Genomic DNA, 12179 nt, shown 5'->3' on the forward strand with positions numbered 1-12179 from the left:
TATGTATGTATGTATGTATATATATATATATACCACATTTTCTTTATCCATTCCTCTGTTGATGGACATTTAGATTTTATCCATGTCTTGACTATTGTGAATACTGCTGCTTTGAACATAGGGGTGTATGTATCTTTTTGAATTATAGTTTCATCCAGATATATGCTCAGGAGTGGGATTGCTGGATCATATGGCAACTCTGTATTTAGTTTTTTGAGGAACCTCCATACTGTTTTCCATAGTGTCTGCACCAACTTACATTTCCACCAACAGTTTCCACCAACAGTTCCCTTTTCTCCACACCCTCTCCAGCATTTGTTATTTGTAGATTTTTTGATGATGGCCATTTGACCACTGTGAGGTGGTACTTCATTGTTGTTTTGATTTCTCTAATAATTAGTTATGATGTTGAGCATCTTTTCATGTGACACATCTAACTTTAAATCAAAAGCTAGAAATGATTAAGGTTAGTGAAGAAGACATGTTGAGAGTCAAGATAGGCTGAAAGCTAGGCCTCTTGCACCAAACACTTAGCCAAGTTGTGAATGCTAAGGAGAAGTTCTTGAAGGAAATTAAAAGTGTTATTCCAGTGAACACATGGATGATAAGAAAGTGGAATAGCCTTATTGCTGATATGAAGAAAGTTTTAGTGGTCTGGATAGAAGATCAAATATTCCCTTAAGCCAAAGCCTAATCCAGAGCAAGGCCCTAACTCTTCAATTCTATGAAGGCTGAGAGAGGTGAGGAAGTTGCAGAAGAAAAGTTTGAAGCTAGCAGAGGTTGGCTCATGTGGTTTAAGGAAAGAAACTGTCTTTACAACATAAAAGTGCACGGTGAAGCTGCAAGTGCTGATTAGAAGCTGTTGCATAACTGATTCACTTTGTTATAAAGCAGAAACTAACACACCATTGTAAAGCAATTATACTCCAATAAAGATGTTAAAATAAATAAATAAAAAGCTGTTGCAAATTATCCAGAAGATATAGCTAAGATAATGAAGGTGGCTCCACTAAACAACATATTTTCAATGTAGATGAAACAGTATTATATTGAAAGAAGATGCCATCTAGGATTTCCATAACTAGAGAAGTCAGTGCCTGGTTTCAGAGCTTTAAAGGACAGGCCGACTCTTGTTGGGGCTAAAGCAGCTGGTAACTTGAAATTGAAGCCAGTGCTCATTTGCCATTTTGAAAATTGTAGGGCCCTTAAGAATTATGCTAAATCCACTCTGCCTGTGCTCCTTAAATGGAAAAACAAAGCCTTCATGACAGCACATCTGATTACAACATGGTTTGCTGAATATTTTAATAAGCCCACTGTTGAGACCTCCTGCTCAGAAAAAAAGATTCCTTTCAAAATAGTACTGCTCATTGACAATGCTCCTGGTCATCTAAGACCTCTGATGGAGAGAGACAATGAGACTAATGTTGTTTTCATGCCTGCTAATACAACATCCATTCTACAGCCTATAGATCAAGGAGTAATTTCAACTTTCAAATCTTATTATTTAAGAAATACATTTTGTAAGGCTATATGTGCCATAGATAGTGATTCCTCTGATGAATCTGGGCAAAGTCAATTGAAAACAGAGAAATTGTTCATGAAAGGACGAGTTAATAGATGGGGCAGACTTCACTGCTGTCTTACTTTAAGAAGTTGCTGCAGCCACCCCAAGCCTTCAGCAACCACCATTCTGATCAGTCAGCAGCCATCAACTTAGAGGCAAAACAGTCTACCAGTAAAAAGACTCAGATGATGGTTGCCATTTTTTAGCAATAAAATATTTTTTAATTAAGGTGTGTAAATTTTCTTTTTTTAGATATAACGCTACTGCACATTTAATAGACTGCAGTATAATATAAACGTGGATTTTACATGTACTGGAAAAACAAACATTTTGTGACTCCCTTAATTACAGTACTTGCTTTATTGTGGTGGCCTGGAACAAAACCCTCTATACAGGAATGCCTGTATTTACTGTTTCTTAAATATATTTATCACTCCTTGACTGGTGATTTTACTTATAAAATATAGCCTTTATAATAATTTTATAGTAAGAATATTTTTTAAATTACTTGTAATGTATTTTACACAAAAATATTTAACATTTTTTATATTTGTTGTTTGATCAATTTTTAACCATTATTAACAATGGAAGTTATTTTTTCATTGCATAATTAAATACTCAGTCCTTACAAATGATATTTTTCTGATCTGTATATTTTAACAATAGTTTAATTCCTCATAAATGATGACTGAACTTTTTTCCCCGACAGATCAACCATGTTGATCTAACTTCTCTAAGCCAGTTATAAGATAAAAAGTTAAAAAATAAAAGTAAAAACAGTTTACTTCCAATTATATGTGCACATATTTGCATGTTAAAGAACTGTCAGTACCTAGCAAGGTAATCAGAAAAGAGTTTCATGTGCCATTTTATAAGTTCTTTTGGGAAAATGTATTTTCCTTTTAAAATACATAACCTAAGAGTCATCCAATAAATAATCTTGTTTTTGAAATAGAATAAGCACATTCTTTTTTTGTTTGTTTTTTGCGGTACGCGGGCCTCTCACTGTTGTGGCCTCTCCCGTTGTGGAGCACAGGCCCCGGACGCGCAGGCTCAGCGGCCATGGCTCATGGGCCCAGCCGCTCCGCGGCATGTGGAATCCTCCCAGACCGGGGCACGAACCCGTCCCCTGCATCGGCAGGCGGACTCTCAACCACTGCGCCACCAGGGAAGCCCAGCACATTCTTTAAAGGTTTTTTCCCCTCCACATATGAGTTTTAAGAATTTAGGCTTTAGGACACCCTAAATTTAGCCTGATTTATTCCAAATTTTCATAGTTGTATATGTTAATGTAAAAGTGCTGAATTTGAAATCTTGGTAAATTTCAAAAATTAATTTTACTTAACTCATACTGAATGAAATGCTTCCACTTCTTATCATCAGAGGACTAAAAAATGAACTGCAACATAATAAATAAACAGCATTATGATAACAGTTACATTCCCATAAGTTATAACTCTACTAAGTATAATATCTCCTGGATCCAAAAGAAATTAAAAGGCTTGTGTTGGCCAGCATCCCAGATGGACCCCAGTGATCTTTGGTTTCTATTATTCCCACACTTGTTTAGTTCCCCTGCTTCCCCATTGCTCCAGTCTGCATGATAGCAGAATACTGTAGAAATGAAGGTATGTCCCTTCTGAAATTAGTTTATCTGTCTTCATTATTCTCTTTCCATTCACTTGGTTTGGGAGAAGCTAGCTGTATCATAAGCCCAAATGGTGGGGAACCGAATCCTCACGCCAAGAGCTGTGTTGAGTGAACTTTGAAACGAACTCTTCAGCTCAGCTTTACTGTGACCTCTGAGCCTTGACACGGGGAGCCAAAAGCACCCAGCCAAGCTGCCTGGAGATTCCTGATTCTCAGAAACTATGTGACATAGTAAATTTTGTTGTTTTAAGTTGCTAAGTTTTGGGGCAATTTGCTGTGCAACACTAGCTAACTAATGTGACAAGGCCTGTTTTCTCTCTGATGAAGTTTAAAAGAAAAACTTACGTTTGATAATTAGCATTGTCAAAGTACACATCTTTGTGTTTAATCTTTTACACTTTTTTAGGCTTATCAGATAGTATAGATGTTTATGATAGTTTTGGGTGAAGCAGCATTCTCCCTTTTAATTCATTGTGTTTTCTGTAGGATCTAGACAGTAGTTCAGAAGTGGGTTCAGTAGTACCAGATATGAATCATACTCATACTTGCACATTCTCACTAAAGACAGGCTTTCTTATTGTGTCAAACTCCTGGGCCTGTTTCCTTTATCTTTTACAATGAATTCTTTCTTAGGAAGCTTTGTGCAAATAGATATACGGTGGACCCAGTCTGAAAAGCTCAGAAACATAAATCCTGCACATTGAAATTGGTACTGACATTATTATAGATATGTAATGTGTTCTGTTTTTGGAAAAAATAATTTTGAACAAAAGAACTTAGGGAGTGTTTAACCCAGACTTTAAAGATTTGTAGATGATAAACCTCACCAATCCTCTAGGGTAGTTGGATTTTTTTAAATTCAGGACTTTTTAATGGGACTTAAGATTCAGGTGATACTCAAAAAACCAGAAAAACAAAAAACCAAAAATTTTTCTTTACCTATTAACATTAATCAAACTTGTAATAAAACACTTAGTTATAAGTAAAAAATTCATTTCCTAAAGGGAGCTAGATAGTACTCAGAACAAGTTTTTTTTTTTTTTAGTCTCCTACATTTTGACATGATTTTCCTAGGAGTCACTATTTTGATTTTTTTCTGAGTGTCACAGGAGACTAAATAAGGGCAGTGTGTTTTGTTTGATTTAATTGCTTTAGCTCTTCACCTTGAGGATATTTTCTTTTAAATTCGCCTTTGTTTTTTCTTGCCAAAAGGAATTTTCACAATAAATGTTGAGACTGTAATTTTGTAGTTAAAAGAAATTCTTACTATCAGACTTTTACGGAGAAAGGAACCATAGTTCCTTATTGTGAAGAACATCTCATTTATATTTGTCTTAGACATTTTTTTTTTTTTTTGGCCACACCACGCAGCTTGCAGATCTTAGTTCCTCTTAACAGGGATCAAACCCAGGCCCCTGGAGGTGAGAGCGCCAAGTCCTAACCACTGGGCCGCCAGGGAATTCCCAGTCTTAGACATTTTCTTCCGGTACTTTTATTGATTTCTTTCTCCAAAAGATTATACTATTTTACCTTTTGACCTATGATGTTATCTTAGGATATTAAGTTGATTTTAATGTTATTTCATCATATCTGTTATATTAGTTCCCTAGGGCTGCCATAGCAGTGTACCACTACATGCCTGGCTCCTACAATAGAAATTTATTCTCTCACAGTACTACAGGCTTAGAAGCCCGGAGTAAGGTATTGGCAGGGCCATTCTCCCTCTGAAGACTCTAGGGAAGAATCCGTCCTTGCTGCCTTCCTAGCTTCTGGTGGTTACGTAGCAGTCCTTGGCATTCTTTTACTTGTAGCTGCATCCAATTTCTGCCTCTCTCTACACATTGCCTTCTTCACTCTTTGCCTCTGTAGCCAAGTCTCCCTCGCCTTATAAAGGTATCAGTCATTGGATTTAGGGCCCATCCTATTCCAGTATGACCTCATCTTAACTTGATTACATCTGTAAAGACCCTATTTCAAAATAAGTTGACACTCATAGGTACCTAGTGTTAGGACTTCAACGTATCTTTTTGTGGAGAACAATTTAATCCACAATACCTGTTCTCTTTAATAACTAATAACTTAATAACAGTATTGTATTCCTTGTGCATTTTTCTTTTCTATGCTTTATATATTCAGTGTATCTTTATAGTATTTTAAACCTTAGGTATCCTTACAGTTCAGACAGTTATATTAGATTCTAATATCTTATGTGTTGAAAATTATAACCATGGTGGTTACCATTATGTCTTATTTTTAAAATGTAAATGATTACTCCATTGAGAAAATTACTTTGAAATAAAAAAGAAGACCTCACTTCTAAGTTAGCTGTTGTTCTGTTAGTTCTGGTTCATTTTTATGACTACTCATATTTAATAGTCATGAAACACTGATATATAATCCTTGTTTTTAAAGGTTCTTAGTGATTAGTAGTGAGGTTATGGGATTAGTAGGTGCTTCATAAATATTTGTTGTGGATTAACTTTGGCTTGCCACACTGTTAGAGTACAGTCCTACCACTTGATATTCTAATCTATAAGTACTATTTGACATGCAGACTTTTAATTACAGCTAGCCATCTCATCTCAGAATTGTGTATCTTAATTGCCTGAACAATTGTATGTTGACTGAAATAGCACGATTCCTATTGGAAAATAACATGAAACAAATCAAACATTTCTATTTAAAACTGTTATTTTTTTATTTTAGTAATGAGTATCTTATGTTTCTCTGGGAAGGCTAATAGATTCATCAGGTATTTTCTTTGGTTTTTTTTTTTGCGGTACGCAGGCCTCTCACTGTTGTGGCCTGTCCTGTTGCGGAGCACAGGCCCCGGACGCGCAGGCTCAGCGGCCATGGCTCATGGGCCCAGCCGCTCCGCGACATGTGGGATCCTGCCGGACCAGGGCACAAACCCGTGTCCCCTGCGTCGGCAGGCAGACTCTCAACCACTGCGCCACCAGGGAAGCCCAATTCATCAGGTTTTAAATAATTTTTTTTAATGATTAATTTTTATTCAGAGGTTTCACATATTTAAAGAAATTTTCTATTCTTGTGAAATTCTATTCATAGAAGATAAATGATCCTGTTCACACAGAGGAAGTCTCTATTCTTATGAAATAACATTCATAGAAGTGGTAGTTGTTGGAACCATTTTTATGTTTTTCACTCCTATTTAAAGATCACTGTATTAATAATCCTAAAAAGATTCTAAAATTTTATTATGCCTCCAGCTCTATATTTTGGTTTTCAACTCTGCTTTACACATTAGAATCACTCAGAAAGCTTTTTTTAAAAAATTAATTTATTTATTTTTGGCTGCGTTGGGTCTTCATTGCAGTATGCAGGCTTCTCATTGCATTGGCTTCTCTTGTTGTGGAGCACAGGCTCTAGGTGCGCGGGCTTCAGTAGTTGTGGCACATGGGCTCAGTAGTTGTGGCACACAGGCTTAGTTGCTCTGAGGCATGTGAGATCTTCCTGGACCAGGGCTTGAACCCGTGTCCCCTGCACTGGCAGGTGGATTCTTAACCATTGCGCTACCAGGGAAGCCCCCGGAGAGCTTTTTAAAAAACCACCAATACCTGGACCCCATCTGGGCACTGTCCTGATGAGACATTGGGACCCATAGAATGATGGGTTAGGAAGGCTTTTGTTGTTGTTGTTGTTGTTAATGTTTGTTATTAATCCTAATGTGCAACCAGGATCGTAACCTGTATCTTGAAAGTCTATTTGTATTCTAGTGTCTACTAGGACATTTTTGTTTAAAAATGATATGGTTGCTCTGGTAACTCACAAGATAACATCTCACTTTTATACTTCTGTTTTCAGATCTGACCTGCTCTGATCAGTCAGCTTTTCACTCCCTAATCCTTACAAATCTCAATATATACCATTGGAATGGACTAAATATCAAATATTAAAGCAAAATTTTAAAGTTCAGCTAAGCAATTCTGTCATCTGTTACTTTAGACGTACTAAATCATACAACTAAGTTCCCATGTAAAATTTTAAAATCATGGAATTCTTAATTGAAAGATGAAATAAGAACTGCTCCCAGGTACTTTAAAAGATATTTGTGTTTATATCATATATACAATCTGATATATATCGTACATGTGAAAATGTGTGTGTATGTGTGTATGTGAGGTTCTCAAAAGTGTAATAGGCTGGACGATAAACCATGTAGTTGCCTTACTCATACACACACACACACACACACACACACACACACACACTATTTAAAGAATACTAAGGCAAATACACATGTATTTCAGATTGCTTTGTTTTAACCTGTCTTTTATGCCTTAGTTATGAGATATATTGATTATGTAATATTTTCTGACTTTGAAACTAAGTTCTGTTGGTTTAAATATACTGTTCTATTATTCGTTCATTCAGGTTAAACATTTTTGATCCTAGTAAACCAAAATGCTTAGATTAGCATGAAAAGACAGCTGTAGCAATAAGCAGACTTTCTCAGTTACAGAAGCACTGGCCTATGTATTGTTTATTTTCATTTTTATTGTTCCTTACTCTTAGTGAAGCTATGGTCTACCAACCTAGACAACTCGGTGGCAAGCATTGAGGCGAAGGCTAACGTGTGCTGTGTTAAATTCAGCCCCTCTTCTAGATACCATCTGGCTTTCGGCTGTGCAGGTAAGAAATGAAAGATTTGTCTTCTTTTGTTGTTGGTTTTCATGACTAAGATAAAAGAACGTTTTAAAATGAATAACTTTCTTTGTAGGTTTAAACTTTGTTTTCATTATTATACTCTAAATTAGAACTATGTGGTATGCCATTTTTACTCATTAATTGCTGTGCCTTAATTTCAGTGTTCTGTCTCCCATGTCTAATACATAGAGATGGGTTTGTTGATTATTTTTGTTGCTGTTCCTCTGAGTCTTTGCATGCATGAATAATGCTTATTTGTTTACAAACTTAGGTCATAATGATATTTAAACAATGAAGCTGTATTGTTTAGACACAGGAAACCTTTTTTTTTTAATTAAAGGAAACCTAATAATTCCTTCAATTTGTCTTACCATCATAATTACTGATAGGGCTTTCTTTCATTCTCAAAAGTGTTATGGGTTGGAAGATAAATTATATGGTCACTTTTACTCATAATTCCTTTGTCTTCTATATCTGAATTCCTACCTTGAATGTTTACTAAAGCAGTAAACAACTGTAATTTAACTTTAGCATTGTTAAATCTCCTTGATTCTTGATTCCTTTTTTTATTGATAATCTTGAGTAAAAAAAAAAAAAAAAAAGATAATCTAGCACCATATCATGAACACAATATTACCTTGTAAAAAGGTAAATTTAAATCTTAATTTGTCATAACATCTTTTCCTTATTCCAACTTACTATTTATTTCACTTGCATACTGGCATAATTTCATAATTAAATTCCAGGAGGGTATGGATGAACATGTATATGTGGGTAGAATTCTCTTTTCATTAGCAGATAGATTTTTTTTTCCCCCTCACATGCTGCTCTTTTCCATTGGGACCTACTATTCCCTTATTTAAATCCCTGTTTTGTCTCTGACTAGAAATGTTACTTTGGGCAAATTGATTAACTTCTCTCCGCAAGTTCCTTATCTTTAAAATAGAGATAGCCTTTTGGGTCTCTTATGACGATTATGAAAGGAAGATGCTGTCTGTAAAGCTCTTCGAAAATGATGCTCAATAATTATTTAGTTATTATTATTAATTTTTTATCAGTGATTTAATTAGAGTAGCTTTTTGAGTTTTTAATATTATAAACATACTCACCAATGGCCATCAATTTTTTTTTTTGGTTACGAGTTTTTATTTCTTTTTTAACATCTTTATTGGAGTATAATTGCTTTACAATGGTGTGTTAGTTTCTGCTTTATAACAGAGTGAATCAGCTATATGTATACATATATCCCCATATCTCCTCCCTCTTGCATCTCCCTCCCACCCTCCCTATCCCACCCCTCTAGGTGGTCACAGAGCACCCAGCTGATCTCCCCATGCAGTGCAGCAGCTTCCCACTAGCTATCTATTTTACATTTGGTAGTGTATATAAGTCCATGCCACTCTCTCACTTCATCCGGGCTGACCCTTCCCCCTCCCCGTCCATGTCCTCAAGTCCATTCTCTACGTCTGCATCTTTATTCCTCTCCTGCTCCTAGGTTCTTCATAACCTTCTTTTTTTTTTTTCTTTTTAAGATTCCATATATATGTGTTAGCATATGGTACTGTTTTTCTCTTTCTGACTTACTTCACTCTGTATGACACACTCTAGGTCCATCCACCTCACGACAAATGACTCAGTTTCGTTTCTTCTTATGACTGAGTAATATTCCATTGTATCTATGTGCCACATCTTCTTTATCCATTCATCTGTCAATGGACACTTAGGTTGCTTCCATGTCCTGGCTATTGTAAATAGAGCTGCAATGAACACTGTGGTACATGACTCTTTTTGAATTATGGTTTTCTCAGGGTATATTCCCAGTAGTGGGATTGCTTGGTTGTATAGTAGTTCTATTTGTAGTTTTTTAAGGAACCTCCATACTGTTCTGCATAGTGGCTGTATCAATTTACATTCCCACCAACAGTGCAAGAGGGTTCCCTTTTCTCCACACGCTCTCCAGCCTTTATTGTTTGTGGATTTTTTGATGATGGCCATTCTGACTTTTGTGAGGTGCTACCTCATCAGAGTTTTGATTTGCATTTCTCTAATGGTTAGTGATGTTGAGCGTCCTTTCAAGTGTTTGTTGGCAATCTGTATATCTTCTTTGGAGAAATGTCTGTTTAGGTCTTCTGCCCATCTTTGGATTGGGTTGTTTGTTTTTATGATATTGAGCTGCAGGAGCCGCTTCTAAATTTTGGAGATTAGTCCTTTGTCAGTTGCTTCATTTGCATCTATTTTCTCCCATTCTGAAAGTTGTCTTTTCATCTTGTTTAGTTATTCCTTTGCTGTGCAAAAGCTTTTAAGTTTCATTAGGTCCCATTTGTTTATTTTTGTTTTTATTTTCATTTCTCTAGGAGGTGGGTCAAAAAGGATCTTGCTGTGATTTATGTCATAGAGTGTTCTGCCTATGTTTTCCTCTAAGAGATTATAGTGTCTAGCCTTACATTTAGGTCTTTAATCCATTTTGACTTTATTTTTGTGTATGGTGTTAGGAAGTGTTCTAATTTGATTCTTTTACATGTAGCTGTCCAGTTTTCCCAGCACCACTTATTGAAGAGTCTGTATCTTCCCCATTGTATATTCTTCCCTCCTTTATCAAAGATACGGTGACCATATGTGTGTGGGTTTATCTCTGGGCTTTCTATCCTATTCTGTTGATCTATATTCCAGGTTTTGTGCCAGTACCATACTGTCTTTTTTTTTTTTTTTTTTTAAGGAATTCCTTTATTTTTATTATTTATTTATTTTTGCTTTGTTGGGTCTTCGTTTCTGTGCGAGGGCTTTCTCTAGTTGCGGCAAGCAGGAGCCACTCTTCATCCATTTATTGAAGAGACTGTTTTTTCACCACTGTATATCCTTGCCTCGTTTGTCATAGATTAGTTGACCATAGTTTTGTGGGTTTATCTCGAGGCTGTCTATCCTGTTCCATTGATCTTTATTTCTGTTTTTGTGCCAGAACGATATTGTCTTGGTTACTGTAGCATGTAGTATAGTCTGAAGTCAGGGAGTCTGATTCCTCCAGCTCTCTTTTTTTCCCGCAAGATTGCTTTGGCTATTCAGGGTCTTTTGTGCCTGCATACAAATTTTAAGATTATTTGTTCTAGTTCTGTAAAAAATGCCTTTGGTAATTTGACAGGGATTGCATTGAATCTGTAGATTGTTTTGGTAGTATAGTCGTTTTCACAATGTTGATTCTTCCAATCCAAAAACATGGTATATCTCCTCATCTTTTTGTGTTTTTAATTTCTTTCATCAGTGTCTTATAGTTTTCTGCATACAGGTCTTTTGTCTTCCTACCTAGGTTTATTCCTAGGTATTTTATTTTTTGTTGTTGCAGTGGTAAATGGGAGTGTTTCCTTAATTTCTCTTTAAGATTTTTCATCATGAGTGTATAGGAATGCAAGAGATTTCTGTGCATTAAATTTGTATCCTGCTACTTTACCGAATTCATTGATTAGCTCTAGTAGTTTATTGGTGGCATCTTTAGGATTCTCTATGTATAGTATCATGTCATCTGCAAACAGTGACAGTTTTACTTCTTTTCCAATTTGTATTCATTTTATTTCTTTTTCTTCTCTGATTGCTGTGGCTTGAACTTCCAAAACTATGTTGAATAATAGTGGTAAGAGTGGATATCCTTGTCTTCTTCCTTATCTTAGAGGAAATGCTTTCAGTTTTTCTCCACTGAGAATGATGTTTGCTGTGGGTTTGTCGTATATGGCCTTTATTATGTTGAGGTAGGTTCCGTCTGTGCCCACTTTCTGGAGAGTTTTTATCATAAATGGGTGTTGAATTTTGTCAGAAGCTTTTTCTGCATCTATTGTGGTGATCATTTGGTTTTTCTTCTTCAGTTTGTTAGTATGGTGTATCACATTGATTGATTTGCATATATTGAAGAATCCTTGCATCTCTGGGATATATCCCACTTGATCATGGTGTATGATCCTTTTAATGTGTTGTTGGATTCTGTTAGCTAGTTATTTGTTGAGGAATTTTGCATGTATATTCATGAGTGATATTGTTCTGTAAATTTCTTTTTTGGTAGTATCTTTGTCTAGTTTTGGTATCAGGGTGATGGTGGCCTCCTATAATGAGTTTGGGAGTGTTCCTTCCTCTGCAGTTTTTTGGAAGAGTTTGAGAAGGATGGGTGTTAACTCTTCTCTAAATGTTTGATAGAATTCACCTGTGAAACCATGTGGTCGTGGACTTTTGTTTGTTGGAAGGTTTTTAATCACAGTTTCAACTTCATTACTTGTGATTGGTCTGTTCATATTTTCTGTTTTTTCCTCGTTCA

The 12179-nt window shown here is 35.9% G+C and overlaps 1 protein-coding gene across 5 annotated transcripts in view; it reads left to right on the forward strand.

The window, feature by feature from the left end:
- The window catches only part of COP1 (COP1 E3 ubiquitin ligase), a 273591-nt gene that overhangs the window by 171280 nt on the left and 90132 nt on the right, over positions 1–12179 (forward strand). For all 5 annotated transcript variants that reach the window (XM_079916606.1, XM_079916607.1, XM_079916608.1 and 2 more), the window contains one exon: positions 7754–7870. In XM_079916606.1, coding sequence (XP_079772732.1) covers positions 7754–7870 — 117 coding nt within the window. The remainder of the gene's footprint in view (positions 1–7753; positions 7871–12179) is intronic.

The sequence above is a fragment of the Stenella coeruleoalba genome (assembly GCF_951394435.1).
Source record: "Stenella coeruleoalba genome assembly, chromosome: 1".
Lineage (NCBI taxonomy): Eukaryota > Metazoa > Chordata > Mammalia > Artiodactyla > Delphinidae > Stenella > Stenella coeruleoalba.